Source organism: Colobus angolensis, unplaced genomic scaffold (genome assembly GCF_000951035.1).
Source record: "Colobus angolensis palliatus isolate OR3802 unplaced genomic scaffold, Cang.pa_1.0 Scaffold243, whole genome shotgun sequence".
NCBI lineage: Eukaryota > Metazoa > Chordata > Mammalia > Primates > Cercopithecidae > Colobus > Colobus angolensis.
This window is the reverse complement of record NW_012115633.1, coordinates 3,650,818-3,675,776: the sequence shown is the minus strand read 5'-3', so window position 1 is coordinate 3,675,776 and position 24,959 is coordinate 3,650,818. Positions and strand designations below refer to the sequence as shown.

Below are 24,959 nucleotides of genomic sequence, written 5' to 3'. Positions count from 1 at the left end.
ACAGTGGCTCATGTCTGTAATCCCAGCACTTTGGGAGGCTGAGGCAGGCTGATCACTTGAGACCAAGAGTTTGAGACCAGTCTGGCCAAATGGCGAAAAAGTACTAAAAATACAAAAAAAAACTAGCTAGGTGTGGTGGTGCATGCCTACAATCCCAGCTACTCTGGAAACTGAGGCATGAGAATCACTTGAACCTGGGAGGCAGAAGTTGCTGTGAGCCAAGTTTGCGCCTCTGCACTCCTACCTGGGCAACAGAGCAAGACCCCGTCTGAAAAAGAAAAAAAAAGAGCAACAAAAGCATAGGTGTTGCACACAAAGGCCTTGCAGAGAACGGTTTGATGACATAGCATGGAGTAGGCAGGGGAGCCCAGATCATGCAGAGCTGGATTTCACTTCCAAAGGCCTTGGCTGGATTTCACTTCCAAGGTGATGCCTTGGAAACCTGCCCTTTAGAATGTAGCTGTGGCATAGAGAATGGACAGCTATAGAGGCAAGGGGAAAATGTGTTCTGTTTATCTTCAGGAATCATTGTATTTTCCTTTTTTAAAAGAGGAAACAGTTTCCCAACGTTGCTTTGCTCATTATCTGCATGATGGTGAGCAGTGATTACTAAATGATACTCAAAGCATTGTGCATGTACATTAACCACAATTACCCTTCCAATTAGGTCCTCCTCTCCTTACTTTAGAGATGAGGACAATGCAGACACAGGAGAATATGGATGGGTACAGCCCTGTGTGCCTGCCAGTGGGTAGCAGGGCCAGATTTACACTGGGCAGCCTAACTTGGTGGCCCATGTTCATAGACCAGTTGTTTTGGGGGCAGGTCTGGGCGGAACTTGAGTTCAGGAGATGTGAGTGCAGCAGTGGTTGCACCCTGCCTCCCTTGTTCAATCTCTGTTTAGTAACAGGATGACAAATATTTTCACAATATGTTTGATATCATAGTTTTTAAAACTAAAAGTAATTACAAATTTTCTTTTATCGTTTTGAGTAGGGTCTCCCTCTGTTGCCCAGGCGGGAGTACAGTGGCACCATCACAATTCCCCATTGCAGCCTTAAGCTCCTGGGCTCAAGGGCTCCTCCTACCTCAACCTCCAGAGTGGCTGGGACTACAGGCACATGCCACCACACCCAGCTGTTTTAAGAAAAAATTTTTTTGGCCAGGCACGGTGGCTCACGCCTGTAATCCCAGCACTTTGGGAGGCCGAGGGAGGCGGATCAGGAGGTCAGGAGATCAAGACCATTCTGGCTAACATGGTGAAACCCCGTCTGTACTAAAAAAAATACAGAGAATAAGCCAGGTGTGGTGGCAGGCACCTGTAGTCCCAGCTACTCAAGAGGCTGAGGTAGGAGAATGGCAAGAACCCAGGAGGCAAAGCTTGCAGTGAGCCAAGATCACACCACTGCACCTCCAGCCTGGGTGGCAGGGTGAGACTCCGTCTCAAAAAAATAAAAAAAATAAAAAATAAATTGTTTTTCTCTATAGAAATAGAGTCTTGCTATGTTTTCCAGGCTGGTCTCGAACTCTTGGCCTCAAGGTAACCTCCCTTCTCAGTCTCCCAATGCATTGGAAATTACTGGCATTAGCCACCACACCTGGACCCTTAGATGTTCTTAAATGCAAAAAACTTGCTGTGTTTTACAGAAAGAGAGTAAAGAATAAAGAAGAACAAGTGATTACAAAGAAATTGATGGGCTTCAGATAAATTATTTTTCATGATGAGATTTTTTGGGGAAAAGGGAAAGGTCGTGCTCTGTTGTCCTGACTGGCGTGCAGTGGCGCAGCATTGGCTCACTGTAACCTCCGCCTCCTGGGTTCGGACAGTTCTCGTGCCTCAGCCTCCTGAGTAGCTGGGATTACAGGCGTCTGCCACCATACCTGGCTAATTTTTGTATTTTTAGTAGAGCCTGCCTCGGCCTCCCAAAGTGCTAGAATTGCAGGCATTAACCACCTTGCCCAGCCTTTAGCTGCCTATTCTTAAGCAAGATACTTTATTTTTGAAATTTAAGATCATGTCCATTAGCTAATTTAAAAACAATGATTCTTAAATTGTATTATAGAGGGTAAGCAACCAAGTAATATTCTCAGTGTTTTTCAGTCATACAGAGGAAAATTTTGTATATGCTCATATTTCTGTGTTTATTCTTGTTGTATGAAGTAAATGCTTTACTGGTCCCTATATCTGGTGGTGGAGATGGGATAGTGGGAAGTGAGGGTCACAGATACCAAGCTGGCAGGTCTCATTCATTTACTCAGCAGTTGCTCAGCAGTTGCTGGGCTCTAAAGACACACTGTGAATAAGCAAGATGGGGTCACTGCACCCTTAGACCTTCTCTTTAGTGGACTAGATGGATGACAAGCAGAGAGAGAGAAGATCAGGACAGGTTAGTAAAGTGGAGGGTCTGCATGGTTGTGGTGGGAGCTGTGCAGAACAGGCTATGAAAGTGAGCTTCATATTTACAGTGGGCAACTATAACCTCTGTCTCGTTTATGAGGCAGAATATCAGTATGAGGTGCCTAAACAGTTTTGGGATGGTGGAAGTTTTCTTATTTATTTGTTCTTGCTGGAAAAAATTATATTTTATGTAACAGATTTTAAATATTCCATATTTAAAATTTTTTTATTGTATAAGGTTATTATATTTGAAAGATTTCTTTAGGTTATTATTGAAGTTCAGTAAGAAGCAGTTTATTTAGTATACATTATATTCACACAGTAAAAAGTGAGTACAACTTAAACCTTTGGAAAATTGAGGGTGGGACAAAATTTCGGTTTAGGAATACCTTTGCCATGTGAATATTTGCTTTTATTGAATTACCATTTTGTATTGAAATATAAGAAACTGCAGAAAACACAGATGTACAGCTTAACAAGTGTTATATAGAAAGTGTGCATATTACTACCAGTACTTAAAGAATAGAAATGGGCTGGGCACGGTGGCTCACGCCTGTAATCCCAGCATTTTGGGAGGCTGAGGCAGGCGGATCACGAGGTCAGGAGTTCAAGACCAGCCTGGCCAACATGGTGAAACGCCATCTCTACTATGATACAAAAAAAAAATTAACCAGGCATGGTGGTGCACACGCCTCTAATCCCAGCTACCTGGAAGGCTGAGGCAGGAGAATCACTTGAACCCGGGAAGTGGAGTTTGCAGTGAGCTGAGATCATGCCATTGTACTACAGCCTGGGCGACAGGGCAAGACATGGTCTCAAAAAAAAGAATAATAATAGAATAGAAATAGATGGTTTTCTATTCAGTATTTTTTAAGTCACTACAGCAATATAATAAATTGATGCATTGTGCCTTTTTATTTTTTCTTGCCAAATGGCTATAATATTTTGGCTAATCTTTTTTTCTTTACTTTGTTCCTTACTACTTTCATTCATTATTTATTAAGCAACAAGTAGATTATCATCACTGACAGAACAGTCTCATTCCATCATAATATTATAATTCATTTTTCCTTGCTTCCTTTTTTAAGATATTAAAGTTTTATTATTTAATAGGAAACAAAACCTATTTTATACTTGAAGATGTTTTAATAACTGTCTTAGTCTGTTTTGTGTTGCCATAATAGATAGAACACCACAGACTGGATAATTGATAAATTTGTTTCTCACATGTCTAGAGGCTGGGAAGCCTGATACCCAACTCACCGGAAGGGAAAACAAGTGTGAGAGAGGGAAGAAGGTGGTAGAACTCATCCTTTAATGAGGAACCAACTTCCATGATAATGACATTAATCCATGAGGGCAGAGCCTCAGGGTCTTACTACCTCTTAAAGATCACCTTTCAACACTGTTGCGTTGGAGATTAAGCTTCCAACACATGAACTTTGGGGGACACATTCAGACCATAGCAAGGACGTCTGTAACTTTCCATTTATTGAAGTATGTTTTGAAGAATCAGAAGAAAGAAAGAAACAAAGCCTAAGAGATAAAGTATTATTTCTTAGGATTTGTAAAGGAGAAAAACCGTGCTGACTTACTCCTTGAATAATATTGTATTTATACAATTTCAAGAGAAACTGAAATCATATACTCTTTCCATATTCTGATGATTAAGATTAATACTCAGGATAACACTCCTGGACACTTCTAATGCTTTTAGACTTTCTTCACATTATTTATATAATGGTTTGGAAATATTCATAAATATTATAAATACTTTATAAATACTATAAATATAAAATGTTGGAAGCAGTTAACAAGGATTACCATTGGAAAAGGGTTGGGACAGGGTTTTTTTTTTTTTTAATACGCCTTTCACAAAAGAAGAAATTTGTCAGAATCAAATATTGTTCTTACCATTATAGGGAGATAGATGTGAAGTGATGGAAAACTCCACCCTGACTTTTACTTATGAAGTACTAAAAAATTATACTTCTTTGTCAAGAAGTGAAAAATTCAATAACAAGACTGGTTTTTGTAGTGCAGTAGTTTTCCAGAATGAAGAGTGTAGTGATCCTTTTTCCTTGGACAAGATTATCTGTCACCAGCCTGACAGGCTTGGAATGTAATCTCCAATACTTCTGTACCCTCCTTGTTACCTGTGTGAACCTTACATGAGTGTGTCTGTGCACCAGATGCAGGGGAGCGGGGAGGCTGGGGCGGCCCTGACCCTCAGGCTACCTCAGGAGCAGTAGATGTGGTGCCCCACAGTGCAGCCCACAGAGTGGGGTTTCCTCGGTCTTGTCGCAAGTGTGTAGCCAGAAATCTGGTCCCCCACCTGTTTCTTGCTGCTTCCAGGAGCTCCTCTGAGGCTGGGGGCCCCTGAGATGGGGTTGTGGTCCAGGGTCACCGCTTGAGTGGCTGGGAGAGGAAGAAGGAAAGTTGGGGTCAGCGATTTCTTTATGCTTTTTGTTTTGAGACACGGTTTCACTGTGTCACCCCAGGCTGGAATGCAGTGGCACAATCTCAGCTCACTGTAACCTCTGCCTCCCGGGTTCAAGTGATTCTCCTGTCTCAGCCTCCTTAGTAGTTGGGATTACAGACATGCGCCACCACGCCCGGCTAATTTTTATGTTTTTTTGTAGAGGTGGTGCTTCACCATGTTGGCCAGGCTGGTCTCGAACTCCTGACCTCAAGTGACTTATCTGCCTTGGCCTCCCAAAGTACTGGGATTATAGGCACGAACCACCATGCCCGGCCTGGGATCAGCAATTTCTATACAGAAACTGGTGTTAGCAGGAGAATGCACAAAGAATCCTGTGTAAATACGTGGATGTCTACAAGATTTCACTAATTTCCTTGATGCAGTATTTTCCAATAATTAAAGCCTAACTTGGGGTACCAAATGGTAGATTGGTCATTCCTACCAAAGCAACTCAGTTGGTAAAATAAGATCCCTTTATTTAATTAAAAAATAAGTGTTAGAAAATACATATGCTTTAATCTAAGTCTCCTAGTATTAAATATTTAAACCCAGAAAAGGTAGGTGTATGAGGAGCTGCCTATTTAGCCAATTCTTGGCAATATTTTATGCCTTTAAAATCTTTAGTTTCTCTTGGGATTTTTTTATGTAATATGAAACATTATTAAAAACGATTTTTTTTTTAGATTTAAGAAATGTGAATAACATGGTTTAAAGAAGGGTTGTTAATTTTGTAGGTCAGCATCTTTTAAAAAGTCATTTAAAATTTGTCCTTAAACTTCTTTGCTACATTGTCTTCTCCCTCCCTGTGTTTCAGTTGAAGGGATACTGCCAGTGCCCACTCAGCATGGGTCAGCTCTGATTTGGCCAGAGAGGTTTTGCTTCCGTTCCTTTTCTTATATCCCCTTTCCTCTGGGGTCAGGGGATCTGACTCTGGGTTATCTCCAGCTTCCCTCTGACCAATAAAACCACAAAGCCAACTAGTGTTCAAGCTTTATTTTTCCCTCTGTTATATCCTTACCCACGTTTCAGTGCAGCAGTGATATTTAGTATTGTTCTTTGTAGTCATGGGCCAGAAGATCTTGTGTGAATACTGAGGCTGAACTGTTCAAGTCAGGAAACAAACTGTGATACTAGTTTGTCCACTGTTAGAGGTGTGATTCCATGTCAGAAAATATCATAATTTCCAGTGATCATTTTAAGTGTGTATTAACAGAACAGTAAAGAGTTCTTATTAGAATTTAATAATGCCAAGTTATTTGATAATTTTATTAAAAATAATGGTGGGACCTAAGAAATAGAGGAAGGGGTACTTAATACCATACTCAATTCCCCATCTAACGTATCTGCCACTCTTTAGCTGTCTCCATTTATACCTTTGTTCCTAGAAATACATTATTTCTTGTGAATTTTCATACCTAAAGAACTATGAAGTGAGATTCAATAATACCACAGAATTAAATGATGCATTTGGATTCCCAGTGGATTTATTTCATCTGCACTTTCTCCATTTCTTTTTCCATGAAAAGAAAAATGTAGTTCTACAGTTTTAAGATTGGTTTCTCATAGACCTGAAGTTTAAGAGATTCATTCTTTCTACCGTGTTGTAAGTGATCCAAAAATAAGACTGCAAAGTTAGTCTACTCTAAATATATAGTGGGTGAAACATGTTTCCTGTTGAAACTTGTTGATTTCCGTATGTGGCTTGATAAATAAAAATTCATTCATAGGCTTAAATTGGGACATTGTTTATGATGAAGATTATCTATACATTGAAAACCCTGTTTTTGGCCTTAGGAAAAGTATTGATACTGGCAAGGGAGCATTTTCTTTTGCTTGCTCAACAAGTTGTCATTTTGAGTCTCCAGCCTGGTTTGGAATCATGCTAGCATTTTTCCATGCTATGAAATTTTATGTATGCCATCTTAACCTTTCACTAATCTGGTTTTCCAAACTTCTTCAGCTCACTTTTATTTTCAAAAGCGTTCTAAGTTTTCCATTGGGAACCTCTTGCCTTGAGAAGCCTGTTGGAATGCACAAGCCCAGACTGCATTTCTCCTTATCTTTCTTGCAGCTTGCTGCAGAGGGTGCGGGTCACAAGGCAGGCATCCATGCTCTGCTCAGCCCCTGGTGAAGATCTTCTGGAAAGGTGATCCTAGAATGCTGGGAAGGTGATCCTAGAATGCTGGGAAGGTGATCCTAGAATGGATCGCTGCTTATCATTCAGTACTTGTTATTTTTCTGACCAGATGGTAAATTTGTTTTTCCATTATAATATAGGGATGGAATAAACAAGTTCTTGGCTGGCAGATGGAATAAACAAGTTCTTGGGTTAGTAAAATTCCTTATGAAGTTGAAAAAAAATGGAAACTTTTGTGTTATGAGAATGATTTGAAAGAGTAGCCTGTGGCTCGCATTTACTCTTCTGTCGTAGTACTGCACAGCCTCATTTCCACCAGTGTGCGGAAATCGCCATCTTTCTGACTGCTGCCTCCTTGCAGCACATGCATGGCCTATTACCTGTCTTCCTCAGCTTCAAGTACAGCAATCCTTGGTTTTCTGCCTTCTGTGCTCGTTTCCCTGTATTCGTTGCACACTCTTGGCTGTGTGCTACTTCAACATGGGCTCCTCAGGCTTCTGCCTATGCCTCTTTAGTTCTTGTTCTATGTGCCCTTCCTTGGTACTCGGTGACCTTCATGGCTGTTTCCGCCCATCCTCTGTTCTGCTGGATCTTGCAGCCCTGCCCCAGTACACCTGCACTTGAGCGTCCTGCACACCTCAGACCCAGCATGCCCCTTGCCTTGCCTTGCCTTGCCTGTTAACTCAGCAGTCTTTGGGCTTTCTCTAACATGTTTTTTTGTTTTTGTTTTTGTTTTTGTTTTTGAGATGGAGTCTCACTTTGTCACCTAGGCTAGAGTGCAGTGGCGCAATCTCTGCTCACTGCAACCTGTGTTTCCCGTGTTCAAGGACATCTCAGCCTCCTGAGTAGCTCGGATTACAGATGCTCGCCACCATAGCCAGCTAATTTTTTTGTATTTTTACAAAAAATACCAGCCTGGCTGGTCTCGAACTCCTGACCTCAGATGATTCACCTGCCTCAGCCTCCCAAAGTGCAGGGATTACAGGCATGAGCCATCGCACCTGGACTCTCAGACATGTTTTCAATCCATCTGCTCCCCAGGTTCGGATGATGATTCCACTTCAGAGTCATTTCTCAAGCAGATCTCCTCATTTACCCTATTTGCTGCCACCTGTGCTCAGGCCCCTATTCTCCTGTGCCAGGATTGCCCTGTCAGGCTCCACCTGGTATCCCTGCCACCAACCTTCCCTTGTGTTCACCCTATCAGGATTATCATCCTAAGAGGCAAAACTGATAAAATTACCCTCCTGTTTTAAGACGTTTTCATTGACCAGTGTCCATGGGACAAAGCTTCATTTCCTGTAAACTCTTTTACGTGACATTCTTTGTTACACACTCAGCCCAGCTGCCTTGGACTCATTTCTCACTGCCCCCTTTCAGTGACCCCCCCACCTCCGTGTGCACAGCATGCAATATCTCCATGGGTCAAAGCCGTGGATTTCATGGGATAAGCTGGGCACCAGGGCTAAGACATACACTTTTATCTCTTAATGATTTGTTTGTAACTCTACTTCCAGCATCCTGTAGTTAATACAGTTAATTCCCCAAAATATAAGCAAATAAGAACTGCACAAAGAACTACAAAGGTATATAGGGCATCCCTGAGCCATGCGCAGTAGTTTAAAAATGTTACAACATGGCATCAGCGTGCAGAAATGGCCCTCATCAGGCAGTGTTGGTTCTGGTCCACTTGGCCAGAGCTGAAGGCCTATGTGGGTTACTTCATCTGTGCTGCAGTTTTTTTATTCAGAAAGGGTGACTTTGTTAAACCTTGAGTTATTTCCACTTTTTAAATTTGGTATTGCTGTTTTCCCCTGCCTTGTCTGTTATTCCCATGTGAAATTCTCTCTCAGAGTGCTTTTTACTTTGTGTCTTTTAACTTTTGTGTCTTTTGTGTCTGATGCCCATGAGCCTTCCCAGCACTGGTGCTCTCTGGTCTTCTGCACACCTTTCAGGAGAGGCACTTCACAATAGTGGTCACTCTATGTTTTTGTTACTACATTATCTATTTTAATCCTTAAGCTAATTTCTCTTCTCCTTTTTCTTCTCTTCCCCACCCATTTGTTGAAATGCCATGGGAAGATGGCAGCAAGACACAAACACCTCCTTGTGTCTAGGAGTTAGGAATTTGCCATGCTCCATTTGGACATGCCTTGTTCTGGCTCATCATAGGTTTTGCCTGTTGCCACCCAACTTAGGATAAATTAAAAGTTGTTCATTAGAATGTCCTTTATCGATAGTCATTATGGCAGGGGCTGGATTGATGTTGGAGTTTAAGAATCAAGGATAAAGTGACAGTGGGGACGCCCTGGACTCTGTCAGTTCATCAGTAAACATATTTTTAACTCTCTGTGCTACAGAGATTCAGTGTGTTGGCCTCGTGGTAGGGAGGCCAGATGCCCATGTGCTCCTGGCATTCCTCGGGATGGTTTAAAGGTAGGTTTAGGAGGATTATAGTGTCCACCCATAATTAGTAACTTGCTATTTTAACATTGGATTCTTGCAGTTTTTCCCAACACATTTGTTTCTCAGTTGATGCCACATTCATAAAAATAGAAATACTTAAATATCTATTTCTGTACTTTGTCATTAGCCATATGACCTTTTAAAAGTTTTCAGCGTGATTACTGGACTCCATTTTAATCCTATTTTCTGAGCCAAAATTATCATCTATAGTTGTATGAAATAAAGTGTTTTAAATGAAGAAGTTTTCAAGAAAGAAGAACTTGTATTCTGGGTACTCAGAGTGGAAGGCTGGCTGGTCATCAGTGTCAGTCTGTGTGTTGGGCGGTCCTGTATGTATGGCATTGTCCCGTCTCAGCTCAGGCTGCCATCACAAAATCCCACAGACTGTGACGTAAAGAGCAGACAGTTCTTTCTCACAGTGCCAGAGGCTGGTAGCCAGGGCGCAGCGTGGTGGGGTCCTAGTGAGAGCCCTCTTACTGGTTTTAGGCAGCTGCCTTCTTGCTGTGTGCTCACAGAGCCTTTCACGTGTGTGTGCATGGAAAGAAGAAGTCCTCTGGTGCTGTCTCTTATGAGGAGACTAAGCCTGTCAGATCAGGCTACCCTTATGACCTCATTTAAACTCAGTTAATTCCTTGGAGCTCCCATCTCCAAATACAACCAGACTGAAGGTTAGGGATTCAACGTAGGAATTTTGAGGGCACACCAACATTCAATCCTTAACACACCCCTGTTGTCTGGCTTATCTTCACTTAGGGATCTGTTGCTTTTCTAGAGCCTTTATATGCTTTGTTCTTACTTGGAATTTCTTTTAAAATTGGACATTTCATTGCCCACTCACTTTCTGTAGGAGAGAACAGGCTATTCCTACAGAATGAGTCACAGCGACATGCCCAGTGGGAAGTGGGGTCACTGTGACACTGTGACCCTGGAGGCAGAGGTGCTCAACTAGGCTTTGACTGCTCTCATCACTGGGGATTGTGAAAACATTCTGATCGCCTGGTCAGTCTTGTCTACTTTCTTGTTTTTAGGTTTTTTTTAAGAGTTGGGTTTCAGATTTCTGTTTCATGCTTAGAATAATTGTGGCTTTTGGAGAAGAATATTTTAAACTGGGTGAAAAGGCAAAAAATGTGGAATCAAGAAGTGAAAGCACAATTGTTTACAGTTTAGTAAGCAGTTGTGGTAAAGAAATGTGTCTATTCATCATTGCCAGATGACTTAAAATTTTATGGGGGAGCATACATTTTAAACAAAAATGAATTGTGCTGTTTATAGGATAAATGTGTGAATTTCTCCAGAATTCATATTTTTAGGTATTATAATCAGGATCTCCTGCTTACAGCTTTATGAATTTTATCCTAAAGTTATCTGTGAAATGAATCTAATGGCATCTTATAAGATTTACTCAGAAATTAAAATTTTGGTTTACCAATCATAACACAAACAATAATTTAACAGATATTCACTTACTGAATACTTATGGGAGCATATCAGTGCTGTGTGTTTGAGAATCATTGGTAAAATTAGGTGTAGTTGTAACTTCTCAAAAGAAAAAAACAATATAAACAAGTAAATACAATTGAAGTTTTTAGTGCATGTTAATGAAAAAATGGTATAATGGTATAATACAGTGAATAGATAAAATGTCATTTGGATTTGATTTTGGAATGTATTATTTGTATTTCCCTTTGGAGCATCATTTGAGTCATAGTTTAATTTGCATTCTCTGGGTACACGCAAAGTGCAGTTGAGGTGAAGGGGAGACAGGTCAGGAGCATCATGGTTAGCAGTGAAATCAAGACTGGAAACAGAGTCCCCCACATGCTTTACATCAGTGTGTATTAGGATTCATTCATTTCTTACATATGTGTTGGTACTGATCCAGGTGCAACACAGAGTTCATGGTTTAATAGATGGAATTGTTTACTTTTTAAAATCAGAGATATAAACAAGATGTACAGTGATAACATAAAGAGAAATTATAAACTGCAGAGTGGAAAGGAAAATCATGCCCAGGGAGAAGCTCACCAGGGAGACAGTGATAGAACTGTCTTAATGGACAATTGCTTATTTTTCACCTTGTCGTAGAAATAATTTTAAATTGCTTGAACGAAGCTATGGAATTTGAGGCTAGAGCAGTAAGAAGTAACAGGTAACAAAGGACTTTCCATACAATGGCAAGTAGTTTGGATTTAATCCAGTGGATAGCCACGGAAAGGTTCAAGTACAGGGCAGCTATCATTACATCTACAGTTAAGAATGCCATTCAAGTGGGCCTTATGAAGAGCAGGTTGGAAGAATCAGGTATTAGATTGGGGAGGTAAGTTAGTGCCAGTCTATTATAATAAATAAGAGGCATCTCAATCTTAATATATTAAAAACTTATGTCTTGGTACCAGTATTCTCATAATACCTGCACCTCCCAGAAAAGAAACACATTTGCCTAGAAATCTTTACTGTCTCAGTAAATATTAATTCTGTTCTTATTCTTGCTCAGGCCAAAAACACTGGGGTCATTCTTGTACTGTGTCTCATATTCACTCCTAGTCCATTAACAAGTCCTTATTGACTCTACCTTCAAAGAATATCTAGAATCTGACCATTTCTTACCTCTTCTGTCACTCCCTAAATCCCAGACACCATCATCCATCCTGGATTGCTGCAGACCCTGCTAACTAGCTTCCCCACTTAATCCCTTGTCCTCTTCAGTCTGGTCTCAACACAGCTCATCATGTGACTTCCCTGCTGGCTTCCCATCACACCCAGAGGAAACACCCTGGTTCACACATCTGAAGATAGAAGACCTGTTTCTTCCCTGCTTCATCATTCTGAACTGATTTGATCTTCTTTTTCCCTGCCCAGGCTCCGGCCGACCACATTTAGTCCCAGGCAGAACATGAATGGGCTGTTCTCTAAAAAGCTGTAGTGAACTTTTGGGAAAGCTAAGACTACTAATGGGTATGCTGGGGCCACCAGAATTATAGTCCTTTTTCTTTTGGCATTTGGAAGGCCTAAATGATCATAAGAATTATTACAGTCAAATCATTTGACCTAAGTCTGAGATATTCTTATTTAAATGCAATCCTAAGACCCTGGTCAGATATTGAATTTTGTTTATATAATTGTGCTAACGTAAATTTGTTGATTATTTGTTAACTCTTGGAGTCAGACCATGGCTGGAGCACAGAGATTTGGCATAGGTTATAGGATATACTATGAATATTAACCTTGACAATGAAAGTGGAATTACGTGGAATTAAAATTGTGTAGCATGTTGGGGAGGAAAAACGTAGAGCAGGGTATACGCCCTTCTTCATTTTACAATGCTAGGAGCCTCAGAATGCTATGAGAAGTCAGTAAAATAGGGCGTAAGAGTTTGTTAAAGATATTAAACTTCACAAGTAACTAACAGAAACACCCCAAATAAAACCATTTTAGTAATGGATACATGTATTATTTTGGGGAGAAAGCTATAAAATATTATTTCAAAAATAGTAAAATGTACACTGATTATATAGCATGGTAGTTTGGAGTGAGTGCAGCAAGATAAATAATTATCACAGCTGGTGGTAACCAGTGTCAGAGTGTTCAAGACAGAGGTCCTGTCCATATGGGAAGCAGATGGACTTTAAAACCCCCTGATGTCCATCCTTGACCCCTGGTACTTGCTCATGATTCTCTGTGTGTGTATATGTGTACGTCTGCACACTTACATGCATGCTGGGTGAGCGTGAGAGGGAAAAGGAACAGTGGACACTTGTTGATGAATTGACCTGAAGAAGACAAAAGTACCAATTTCAGGGAATACTAGAACATATGTTTTAGAGCAAGATAACTGGGTAGGCTAGCCTTTCGGGATATCTCTGAAGATAAAGAGAGACAGAGTAGTAATGTAGGAGGAAAATTCCAAATTACCATGTGGTCAGTGTTTGGAAAATGGACACCTTAACATTAGTGGCAGCAGTTATGTTACGAAAAGTGTTTCTGTTAGAAAGACTTACAGATGTTCCTGCCCTCTATTGGAGAATAATTTCAGTATCTCTCCCCTCATACTAACTTGTTTCACTTTGTCCTTTCTTGTATAGTTATTTGTTATACTCATATATTAATTCAATATAACCTACTTAGGAAGACTTGAGTTGACATGAGTATAATTGGACCCTGACTACCTGTATATTTCAACAACAAAAAAGGCATTTATCAATAGTCAGACATATTTTTTTATTTTATCATTTGCTCAATTTATTGTTTTGTGTTTCTTTTTTTTTTCATTTTTATTTTTTTCTTTTTTGAGAGACAGGGTCTCACTCTGTGAGTCAGGTACTTGACTAGGGAGGCCAGTTAGTACAGTGGTGTCATTATAGCTTACTATAACCTCAAATTCCTGGACTCAAGAGATCCTCCTGCCTCAGCCTCTCAAATAGCTGAAACTACAGTATACTCTACTGTGCCTGGCTAATTTTTATATTTTTATTTTTGTAAAGCTGGGGGGGTCTCACTGTGCTACTCAGGCTGGTCTCGAACTCCTGGCCTCAAGCTGTCCTCCCGCCCTGGCCTCCCAAAGTGCCGGAGTTACAGGTGTGAGCCACCATGCTGAGTCATTTGCTCAGATTTGTGTGTGTGTGTGTGTGTGTGGCCTCTTGGTTGTTTAAAATGGAAGACTTTTCAAAGAGCAGTTAGCTGATTAAATAACGAATTCATGCAGTTGTTCAGCAAATGTTATTCTTTAAGTCCATTTTTAACTAAGAATTCTGTTTCATCTGCAAGGCATATGCATGGATAGAAATTACTAGATATCTTGGTGGGTCTTCATTGAATCTTTCTGTTCCTGTTTCTTAATTGTTTAACATCTTTGCTATTGTATATTAGTATTTGTGGTCACCATTTGATCCTTATGGTACTTTCTCTTTGATGATTAGCACTTGGCAAGTTATCCTCTTTTTCAGTGCAAGTTCTGTTGAAACCCTCACTGTGTCCAGCCACAGCAATAGGCCTCAGAGTCCATTTCTCAACCTGAAGCATTATCTGTCTTTACATTTTAAACAAGCCCTATGTCTTAGCATAATGAAGTAGAGGGGAAAAACCCCATCACTCACAATTTCCTATGCTTAACTGGCATTTATCTGAGACATATTTTGGTCCTTGACTTGTAAGGATACTTGATTACTGGTATTAGACCTGCCAGTCATCCTCTCTGTTCTTAAGAAAGTCACTTGAGCAACTAGCTTTATTTTTCAGTTTTCTTATCTGGCAAAAAGTGAGATAAATATGTTCCTTACCTATTTCATAGGGTTGTTGTGGATCAAATGAGAGAATGGCCTTGAAAATGCCTTGAAGAACTGATGGCAGTGACAGTGGCTGCCATCCTTGCATGGCCAGGCACTTCGTGGTACATTTGCTGTGTTTGCACCTGTGATTGTAGTGCTCTTGGGTTAGCCACTACTGTGTCCATTTGAAACTGAGGACACTCTTATAAGACAGATAAAGTATTTGGGGATTTTCAAGGGAAGGAATAGTTGCTTCTGGCTGGGATTCAGAAAACACTTCCTGGACAAGGCGATATTTTGGCTGTCTTGTAGCAGTTATGGAAAATGTTGCCTGGTAGCACTAAAATGGCCTTTTATATACTCAACATCTAATTACAAAGCATTGTTCTTTGTTTGTAAAATGAGTATATCCCCTGCTTGGATTAAAAGCTTGCTTCTGCCAGGCGTGGTGGCTCACGCCTGTAATTCCAGCACTTTGAGAGGCTGAGGCAGGAAGATCACTTGGAGCCCAGGACTTCAAGACCAGCCTAGGCAACAAAGTGAGGCCCTGTCTCTCCAAAAACATAAGGAAATTAACTGGATGTTATGGTGGTGCGAGCCTGTCATCCCAGCTACTTGAGAAGCTGAGGTGGGAGGATCCCTTGAGCCCAGGTTATTGAGGCTGCAGTAAGCCAAGGTCACACCACTGTACTCCAGCCTGGGCGACAGAGCAAGACCCTGTCTCTAAAAATAAAATAAAAGCTTCCTTCTGGCACATTTTTAGTGTAAGTTGCCCCTTGCTTTTTTCTCTCTCAGACAAGGAGGAGCTTACCCTGCTTTATTTTCTCCTAGGAAGGAAGGCCATGGAGGGTGTTTCGTAGAAAGAGCTTTAGAATGCTCGGTAGAAAGGATAGCCCTGTCACTGACTTAGTGTCACAGCCATGGGAGCGCTGCTCAGTATTGCTTCCAAGGCCTGTTTAGTCACCACATGAGCTGCTGTGTGCAGCACTGCAGTGGTAGCTAACATTATAAAATGTTATTCTACAAGTTATTTGGTACTATAGATCTTGATCAAAATTCATAGTTACTAGACTATTGTCAAGATTTATCATAGAAATCTTCGAAGAAACTGTAGTCAGGCAGTATGATGCATCTTAGATACATAAGTATTTCTTCTGTAATACTATTTGTGTATTTCTATAATAGCCTGCATTTGTAAAATCTGTCAGGGTCTATGGGGACTTGAGCTGCCCAAGACAAGAATTAGTTTCTGAAGAGAACTTGTGCTGCTTGGACAGGCAGCTGAGCATGGCTGGGGGCTGCCACAGTGCCCAGAACCAAGAGCCTGTACTCAGCTGGCACACTTGAACTTGAGCAGACCCTTGGTGCTTGAGAGCAGAAGTGGCCCTGGAGCCCTGACAGCTGCTGCTGTCAGTGGGGGACAGGGGAGGCTTGAGGCCTGTGCAGTGCTGGGAATGAACTCTGAGTTGAGTATAGGTATAAGTTTTAAAAATTCTTAAATTATGTCTCAAAATGCTCCTGTGGCCACTGTAGCTCCTAAATCTAGGGCTTTTCCCTTTGCTTCTGAAGACTCTAATTCTGCACAGATTGCTCTGGCTGCCCTGCTGAGGAAAAAAATTTTGTGGACTGAAGTGACCTCCACATTATCCTGATTTCTTTTCCAGTTTACCAATTGAAGATGAGCTACTTTTCATTCACAAAATGCCTGTTGTGGCGAAGCATCTGTGTGTTTACTTCTTAGTGCCTTTCTTTACGAGTTGGTTTCATTGCTCTGTTCCCTCCCTAGAGTGACTAGCAGAAACTCGTTATATGCTGCTTGTACATTGTGCTTATTCATATCCTTCCCCCATTCTGTTTTCTTGCCTTAAGAAATAGTTGTCCAAGACAGTGCTCAGGGGAGGTAAGGTGACCCAGGGCCCAGTATATGGGCATGTGCCATGGACACCTAGATAAAGAAAGGGATGAAAAATTTGGGGTTGAATGGGAAATGAATGAAGAAAAAGTGAGAGGGAGAAAGAAATAGAAATTCAATTAAACTGTACAATTAAAATCTTAGCGCTGTCTAAATATTAATTTTTATTATTCACTATTAACCAGTTGGCTGAAGTGGTAGAGAAACTGACATTAGTGAGTATCTGTTATTAACAAGGCAGTACGTTGTACCCTTCATTTTTGTTGTTCTCAATTTATGTATTTTTTTTAGTTAAAAAGCACAGAGAGTAATAGAAACACATAAGCAGACTCACTGCCTAGAATTAGTAACACATGTCAATCTTTTGTCTTTTTTTTTTGTTTCCCATACTTTTGTAACAGAAACAATATGACACATAAATTTGAAACCCTCCGGGTTCCCCTCCTAAGTCATACTCCTCTTTCTGTCTCCTTAGAGACAGTGGCTTTCATGGTTTTTCTGTGAATCTTTCTATTTATATTTTTATACTTATCTTGTATTCATAAACAATATTGTATTGATTTCTGTGTTTTTTAAAATTACATTATAGGTGTCATACTCTGTATATCCTGTTTATCCCCTTTCATTTCTGGAGACCTCTTCATCTGATTCTTACACATCTAGTTCACTTCATTTTAAGTGCCGTATAGTGTTCTGTTGTATGAACACACCATGGTTTACCCATCTTACTGATTTATGCTGGGTGCAGTTTTCTACTCTTATAAACAACGCTGAGATGTGTATCCTTGTTTAGGTATACTGGTGCATCTGACAGTTTCTGGGTACCTACCTAAGAATTCTGGGGTATGGGCTATGCACACTCTCAACTTCAGTTATCTCATTTAATCGGAACAAATGTTTCCTGGGGCAGGTGGCAGGATCTCCATTTTACACATAAGAGAATTGAAGTATTGAATGCCATGGAACTTGACCAACTTTTTTTTTTTTGTTTTGAGACAGAGTCTCGCTCTGCCCCCAGGCTGGAGTGCAGTGGCCGATCTCAGCTCACTGCAAGCTCCACCTCCCGGGTTCACGCCATTCTCCTGCCTCAGCTTCCCGAGTAGCTGGGACTACAGGCGCCCGCCACCTCGCCCGGCTAATTTTTTTTGTATTTTTAGTAGAGACGGGGTTTCACCCTGTTAGCCAGGATGGTTTCGATCTCCTGACCTCGTGATCCGCCCGTCTCGACCTCCCAAAGTGCTGGGATTACAGGCTTGAGCCACCGCGCCCGGCCGGAACTTGACCAACTTAATAAGGAAACCAGTACTTGAATCCAGATCAAATTCCACCCATTTCAATCTAGAGCTGTAATACCCAGCAGTCCACATAACTCTTCAACTGTTAGCCCTTCTGATCATTGGAACAGTTGCAGCCAGCTAGTAACATACATGATTTCAAAGCAGAGAATCAAAACATAATAAAGAGGAGGGTCCATCCTTAAGAAGAAGAAGAAGAATCCACAGTGGCCATATTCTCCTTGTGGTCATTAAAGGATTTGAGACTTGGAGTAAAAAGCGTGCTCCTTAAAATAATGGGTCTAAGGTTTCTATTTATACAGGCCTATTTCTTCATGACAGAAGACTTTATTTTATGTTGCTTAAAATCTGTTTATTAAATGCAACATGCAGGCCTATTTTGATTAAACAAAAGTGTTATAGTGAGCATGGTAGTGTCTCTGTTTTACTTTGCAAAATGTGGAGACTGTTTTCTCCAGGTGAAGAGTGCTATCTGCATGTGGATCTTTTTTTCATGACACTTTATTCACGCTTGAATCATCTGTCTTTTGATTTCGTTTTTGCTTTGTTCTTTTCTTCAACTTCTAGGTAGAAAATCCAGTGTATTAACTGTGAAAATTTTAGAGCTGCACGAGGAATGTGCCATGCAAGTTGCCATGTGTGAGCAGTTATTGGGGCCACCAGCCACCAGCCCCTCCCGCAGTGTGACCCCCAGGCCTGGAGCTGGCCTGAAAGTTCTCTTCACCAAGGAGACTGCAGGCTACCTCAGGAGCCGTCCCCAGGACACTGTCCGGATCTTCCCTCCCTGGTGAGTGCGTAGAACTGAATCCAGCAGTCACCAACTGTGAGTCAGCTTCATAAGAAAAGACATTTTTATCAGGAACATTTTTGTCACTTTATCATAGAGTAATGCCAGAGGAATAGAGCCAGGATTGGACGTGGGTTTTCTGTCAGAGAAGCACTGGATTGTCTCTGATGACTCGTTTCCACTTCTGTCAGCAAATTTCTGATAATTTGGGGTGAGAGGGTTGAGGAAACAACTGTATTAAGATTCTTGCCCAAGGATGTGTTATAAGATCTGGCTGTTTTTGTTTTTATGTTTCTTAGAAAAATAATTTTGTTAACAGGCATTATGTGACAATAGGATAACACGTTAATTACGTATTTCTTAGTCACTTGAGGGGGAGAATAAAAAGCATGAATTAAGATATACTAGTGTTTGAATTGCAGGAGCAAAAGTGGTAATTATTGGATCAGAAAGTATTTTAAAGGATACTACGTTTGCTCTCTTTTACAGTGGGATATTGATTTTTAGCATGAATAGAAGAAGATCGTACTACTTCTGAGGAACAGTTTGAGCACCCTTGTTTTAAGAGCTAATTATTAATTTGTTGGTAATTTTTTATAAGTTTTCATTATGTATGAAGAAGGGCTATAGGATAAATTTTTATAAGTATTATTGCTAGATCAGAGAATATGTGCCTCTTTAATTTTAGCAGACTTTGTCAAATGGCACCATTTTACGTTCCCACTAGCAATGCCTGAAGTGCCTTTTTCTTCTCCTTTACAAACCTACTCTATTGATCTAGACCAAGTTAAAAATTGGAAATAAGATGTTTATCATTTTAATTTGTATTTCTCTTACATAAAATGGGCTTAGGCATATTTCTCCATGCTTAAGAATCATTTGTATTTCATTTTATGTCCATTGATAACTTTTGACCTTTCTTCTCTTAGACTCTTGGTCCTAGTGATTTCTACCAACTTTTTATAAATGATTAAAAAAAAAAAAAAGTAGCGCCTTGTCAGTCATATACATTGCAGTTAGTTCATTCCCCATTTGTCATTTGACTTTTGACGGTTTTAGGGGGCAGGGGTTTGTTTTGTTGCTTTGTTTTTGATGAGCAGAAATTTTCTGTTTTTCTGTGGTTGATTTTACCCATCTTTTCTTCTGGGTTTTGTATCATTGATAGAAAGGTTTTCCTTACTATGAGGTATAAAAGTTATTCTATGTTTTATTCTAAGACTTTTATGGATTTAAAAAAATTTTACATTTAAGTCTTTTGACACTACTGGAATTTATCTTTATGTGTAATATGTGAGGTAGTGAATGCAATTTTATTTTTTTCCAAATGGCCACCAGGAGTCCCAATATTATTTATTGAACATTCTGTTTTTTCTTCGTATGATTTTAATGCTGCCTTTATCATGTACTAAATACCTACATATATTTTGGGCTATTTGCTCTTTTAATGTAACTGTATTTGCACATGCTAGTATTATACTATTTCAATTACTATAGTTTTATATGGTGTTTTAATAACTGCTGGGACTACTCACATCTCATTAAGCTTAATTTTTAGAACTTTCCTCCTAATAATTGCTTCCTTTCTTTTTTGCTTTAAATATTTGCCTTTAACATTTATTTTCAAATATGCATTGTAAAAGTTAAAACAATTCAGAAATATATAACTTAGAAAGTGAATCCTCTTACCCCCACCTCTTTAATTAATCACACTCATTGTAGATGACCGCTGTTAACAATTTGGAGTATAATCTTCCAACATTTTTTAAAATTCTTAAATATTCAGTTATGTGTTTAACACATCCCAGTGACTATACATAATCTATATGTAAGTTATGTAATCCTGCCTATTTTTCTATAATAACTTTAGGTTTAACTTACTGGATTAAAAACAGATTGATAGGTTTTTTAGGGTAGGTTAATCTCTGCATTCACGGAGTAGGGCTTTAAAGGTAGTGTCTGGCCAGGGTTCTGACGTGATGCTCCCCTCTCTGTGTTCATGGAGTACACAGCAGCACAGGACTTCTTTCAGCATCTCTCTTACCTTGAACCTGTCTTCCCTCCTTCAGAAATCAGTCCTCATTCGGATCTTCTCTGTTCACCCCTTGGTTTTACTCCCTTGTGGAATTTAGCTCTTTCCTTAGTGTCTAAGTTCATTTGTGGTGGCAGAGCCTTTTATTGTTATTTTTTTTTTTTTTTTTTTTGAGACGGAGTCTCGCTCTGTCACCCAAGCTGGAGTGCAGTGGCCGGATCTCAGCTCACTGCAAGCTCCGTCTCCCGGGTTCACGCCGTTCTCCTGCCTCAGCCTCCTGAGTAGCTGGGACTACAGGCGCCCGCCATCTCGCCCGGCTAGTTTTTTTTGTATTTTAGTAGAGACGGGGTTTCACTGTGTTAGCCAGGATGGTCTCGATCTCCTGACCTTGTGATCCGCCCGTCTCGGCCTCCCAAAGTGCTGGGATTACAGGCTTGAGCCACCGCGCCCGGCTGTTATTATTTTTAAAAAATCTCCTCCCTCCTCAGCTTTTTAAATTCTTTTTTTTCTTTTTCTATTTTTTGTAGAGACAGAGTCTTGCTATCTTGCCTAGGCTGCTCTCAAACTCCTGGCCTCAAGCAGTCCTCCCACATTGGCCTCCCAAAGTTCTGAGATTATAGGCCTGAGCCGCTAGGCCTGGTCCCTTCTCAACTTCTGATTTTTTCGGCACACCTTTATATATTTTAAAATGCATTTATTAGATGACCTTGTTTTTTAAATACCTAAATATGATTATTTTCCTTCAGGGAAGATGTTTTAGAGGCTTTAAATGTAGGACATTTTCTTGGGCTTATGAGAAGTAAAATTAGATCAAGCTTATCTACAAAGATTTATATGACCAAGAATTTCTAAATCCCAGTGACTCCTTAGACTTTATAAGTAAATGAGTTATTATCATTAGACTTTGGAATGTTTGTAGGTCTGGATCTTACCAAACAACCCCTGGGTGTTACTCTCCACAGGAATGCCTGTGGGCTGTCAAGTGATTATTTGCCTGTATTCAGCATATAATACTTAAGAAAATAGAAGAGGCTGGGCGCATTAGCTCACGCCTATAATCCCAGCAGTTTAGGAGGCCAAGGCAGGCGGATCATCTGAGGTCAGGAATTCGAGACCAGCCTGGCCAACATGGCGAAACCCCGTCTCTACTAAAAACACGGAAAGTAGCTGGGTGTGGGTGGTGCGTGCCTGTGGTCCCAGCTACTTGGGAGGGTAAGGTGAGAGAATCGCTTGAGCCCAGGAGATGGAGGTTGCAGGTAGCCAAGATTGCACCACTGCATTCCAGCCTGGGCGACAGAGCAAGACCCTGTCTACAAAAATAAATAAATAAATAAATAAATGCACAACAAAAAAAAAACACCTCATACTTAATGAAAGAAAACCAAACTAATTTTTAAAAGACTAGTCTTTTTTTTTTTATGGAAACTTGAGAAATAATAGTGAATATATTTTTCCTTGTAGGCTGGCTGTTCTTTTCCCACTAGCACCCTTCTGTGTTCATTTAAACTATTTTTTAACATGGGCACAGTTTTTTAAAAGAATCAATAGACTTTAGATGCTCCTATAAGTCCTGGAGTAATAAATGTGAGTTTAGGTACAGTGGCTGCTTACCCCGAGGTGCTCAAGAGCCCTCTGTAGATATTACCTGGTAAATTCTCATTGGATTCCAATGAGATGTAATGCAGCTTTGCCTCTGGCAATCTGAAAATAAAGATAGAAGTAAAATGTCTTGCCTCTAATTAATTGCATTATGAAATAGTCATAGAATTGTATAACAGTAACCAACTTACTAAAAAGTATATTAATCTATGTAATTTCAGACATATAAAAATAAAATAGTAAAATGAATCCCATGTCCCATAGTTTCAACATTTATTAACTAATGAATAAATAGCTTTTACTACTCAAGCAAACTGAAAGCTTTATAATGATTCCAAAGAAACATCTCACCACTTGAACACAGATATAGTAGAAAAAACAAATGAAGGAATTTACTATAATGATACTGGGGAGAGAGGAAGGTAGAAACCATCTGCCTGATTACATCCTGCCATGAAATCTAATGCCAGAATGAGGGTGGGTGAGAGGTTAAGTGTGTGAGAGTGTATCCAGGGACAACCAGGACACCTCTCATTCATTCAGAAGTATTTATTGGTATCCCCTGATACCAATACTTTGCTTCTCCACAGAATACACATCCCAGTATGCTGGAAGAGTGAAGTCTGACTTTCCCTATTGTCATGAGTATACCCTTCCATTGGTCCGTTCATATCGTCCTCTTTTTAGTCACTACTTAGTGTTCCACCATATGAATATGTGGTAATTTAAACATCCCTTTATTTAGGATTGTTAAGGTTGCTTTCTATTTTTAGCTGTTTTAAACACTGCTTGGGTGAAATATTTATCATTATACCTCCCTTCTGATTTGGTTCTTAGACTATTTCTAGAAGTAGAAATTCTTGGTCATAGAATACCAGTGGGTTTTGAGCCTTTTGATATATGATTTCTCTAGTAACCTGTAAAGATTGAAGCTGTCTCAGCTGCTGCCAGTTTCTCATCACACCACACTCAACATTTTTTATGGCTGCACAGTGTGATATAATTTTTAAAACACTTTCCATATTCTCAGGATATGGTACATATTGGTTCTTTTACTATCATAAACAGCTATGTGATAGATATTGTTATATATGTAGTTTGGTATGTACTTCAGATACTGTTTCAAAGTAGGTTTTAGGAACTGTTTTAGTATAGTAAAGGGTATGTATTTTGTTTTTGCTGTTGCTGCTTTGACTCCTTGATATTAAGTCATCTGTAAACCTCATAGCAGAGTCCCTGCAGCTGGTCGCATTGAATATAGCCCACTTCATTTTACTGTGCTTTTTTGCTTTTATAGCACTTCACCCATGTTTCACTTTTTACAGATTGAAGGTTTGTCAACCCTGAATCCAACAAATCTCTCAGTGCTATTTTTCTAACAGCATGTGCTCACCTCGTGTCTCTATATCACATTTGAATAATTATCCCAATATTTCAGAGTTTCTCATAATTATTATCTGTTATGGTGATCTGTGATGTGTGATCTTTGATATTGCTATTGTAATTATTTTGAGGTGCCATGAACCATGGCTGTATAGGATGGCAAACTTAATTGATAAATACTGTGTGTGCTCTAACTGCTCCATCAACCAGATGTTCACCCATCTCACTTTCTATCCTCAGACCTCCCTATTCCATGAGACACACAATATTGAAATCTGGCCAGTTAATAACCCTAATATGCCCTCTAAGCGATCACATGAAAGGAAGAATTGCACATCTTTTACTTTAAACCAAAAGCTAGAAGTAATTAAGCTTAGTGAGGAAAGCATGTCAAAAGGCAAGGTAGGCTAAAAACTAGGCCTCTTGTGCCAGTTAGGCTTCTTGTGCCAGTTATACAAGTTATGAATAAAAAGGAAAAGTTCTTGAAGGAAACTAAAAGTGCTATTCCAGTGAGCATACAAATATTGAGAAAGCCTTATTGCTAATATGGAGAAAGTTTGAGTTGTCTGGATAGAAGGTCAAACAAACCATAACATTCTCTTAAACCAAAGCCTACTCCAGAGCAAGACTGTAATCCTCTACAGTTCTTTGAAGGCTGAGAGAGGTAAGGAAGCTTCGGAAGAAAAATTCGAAGCTGATTCATGAGAATCATGATCATGATTCATGAGAAGTTGATTCATGAGATTTAAGAAACTCCCCCATAATATAAAAGTACAAGATGAAGTAACAAGTGCTGACAGAGAAACTGCAGCAAATTATCCAGAAGATATAGCTAAGATCATTGATGAAGGTGGCTACACTAAACAGCAGATTTTCAGTGTAGATGAAACAGCCTTATATTCGAAGAACATACCACCTAGGACTTTCATAGCTGGAGAGGAAAAGTCAATGCCTGGCTTCAAGGCTTCCAAGGACAGGCTGACTCTTTTATTAAGGTCTAATACGGCTGGTGACTCTAAATTGAAGCCTGTGTTCATTTACCATTTTGAAAATTCTAGGGTCTTTAAGAATTATGCTAAATCTATTCTGCTTGTGCTCTATAAATGGGACAATAAAACCTGGATGACAGTGCATCTGTTTACAGAATGGTTTACTGACTACTTTAAGCCAAACTGTTGAGATCTACTACTCAGGAAAAAAAAAAAAA

The 24,959-nt window shown here is 39.9% G+C and overlaps 1 protein-coding gene across 1 annotated transcript in view; it reads left to right on the top strand.

The window, feature by feature from the left end:
* Positions 1–24,959, top strand: part of SPIDR (scaffolding protein involved in DNA repair) — a 378,203-nt gene that overhangs the window by 70,264 nt on the left and 282,980 nt on the right. Inside the window, exon 4 of the mRNA XM_011945693.1 lies at positions 18,522–18,741. Coding sequence (XP_011801083.1) covers positions 18,522–18,741 — 220 coding nt within the window. The remainder of the gene's footprint in view (positions 1–18,521; positions 18,742–24,959) is intronic.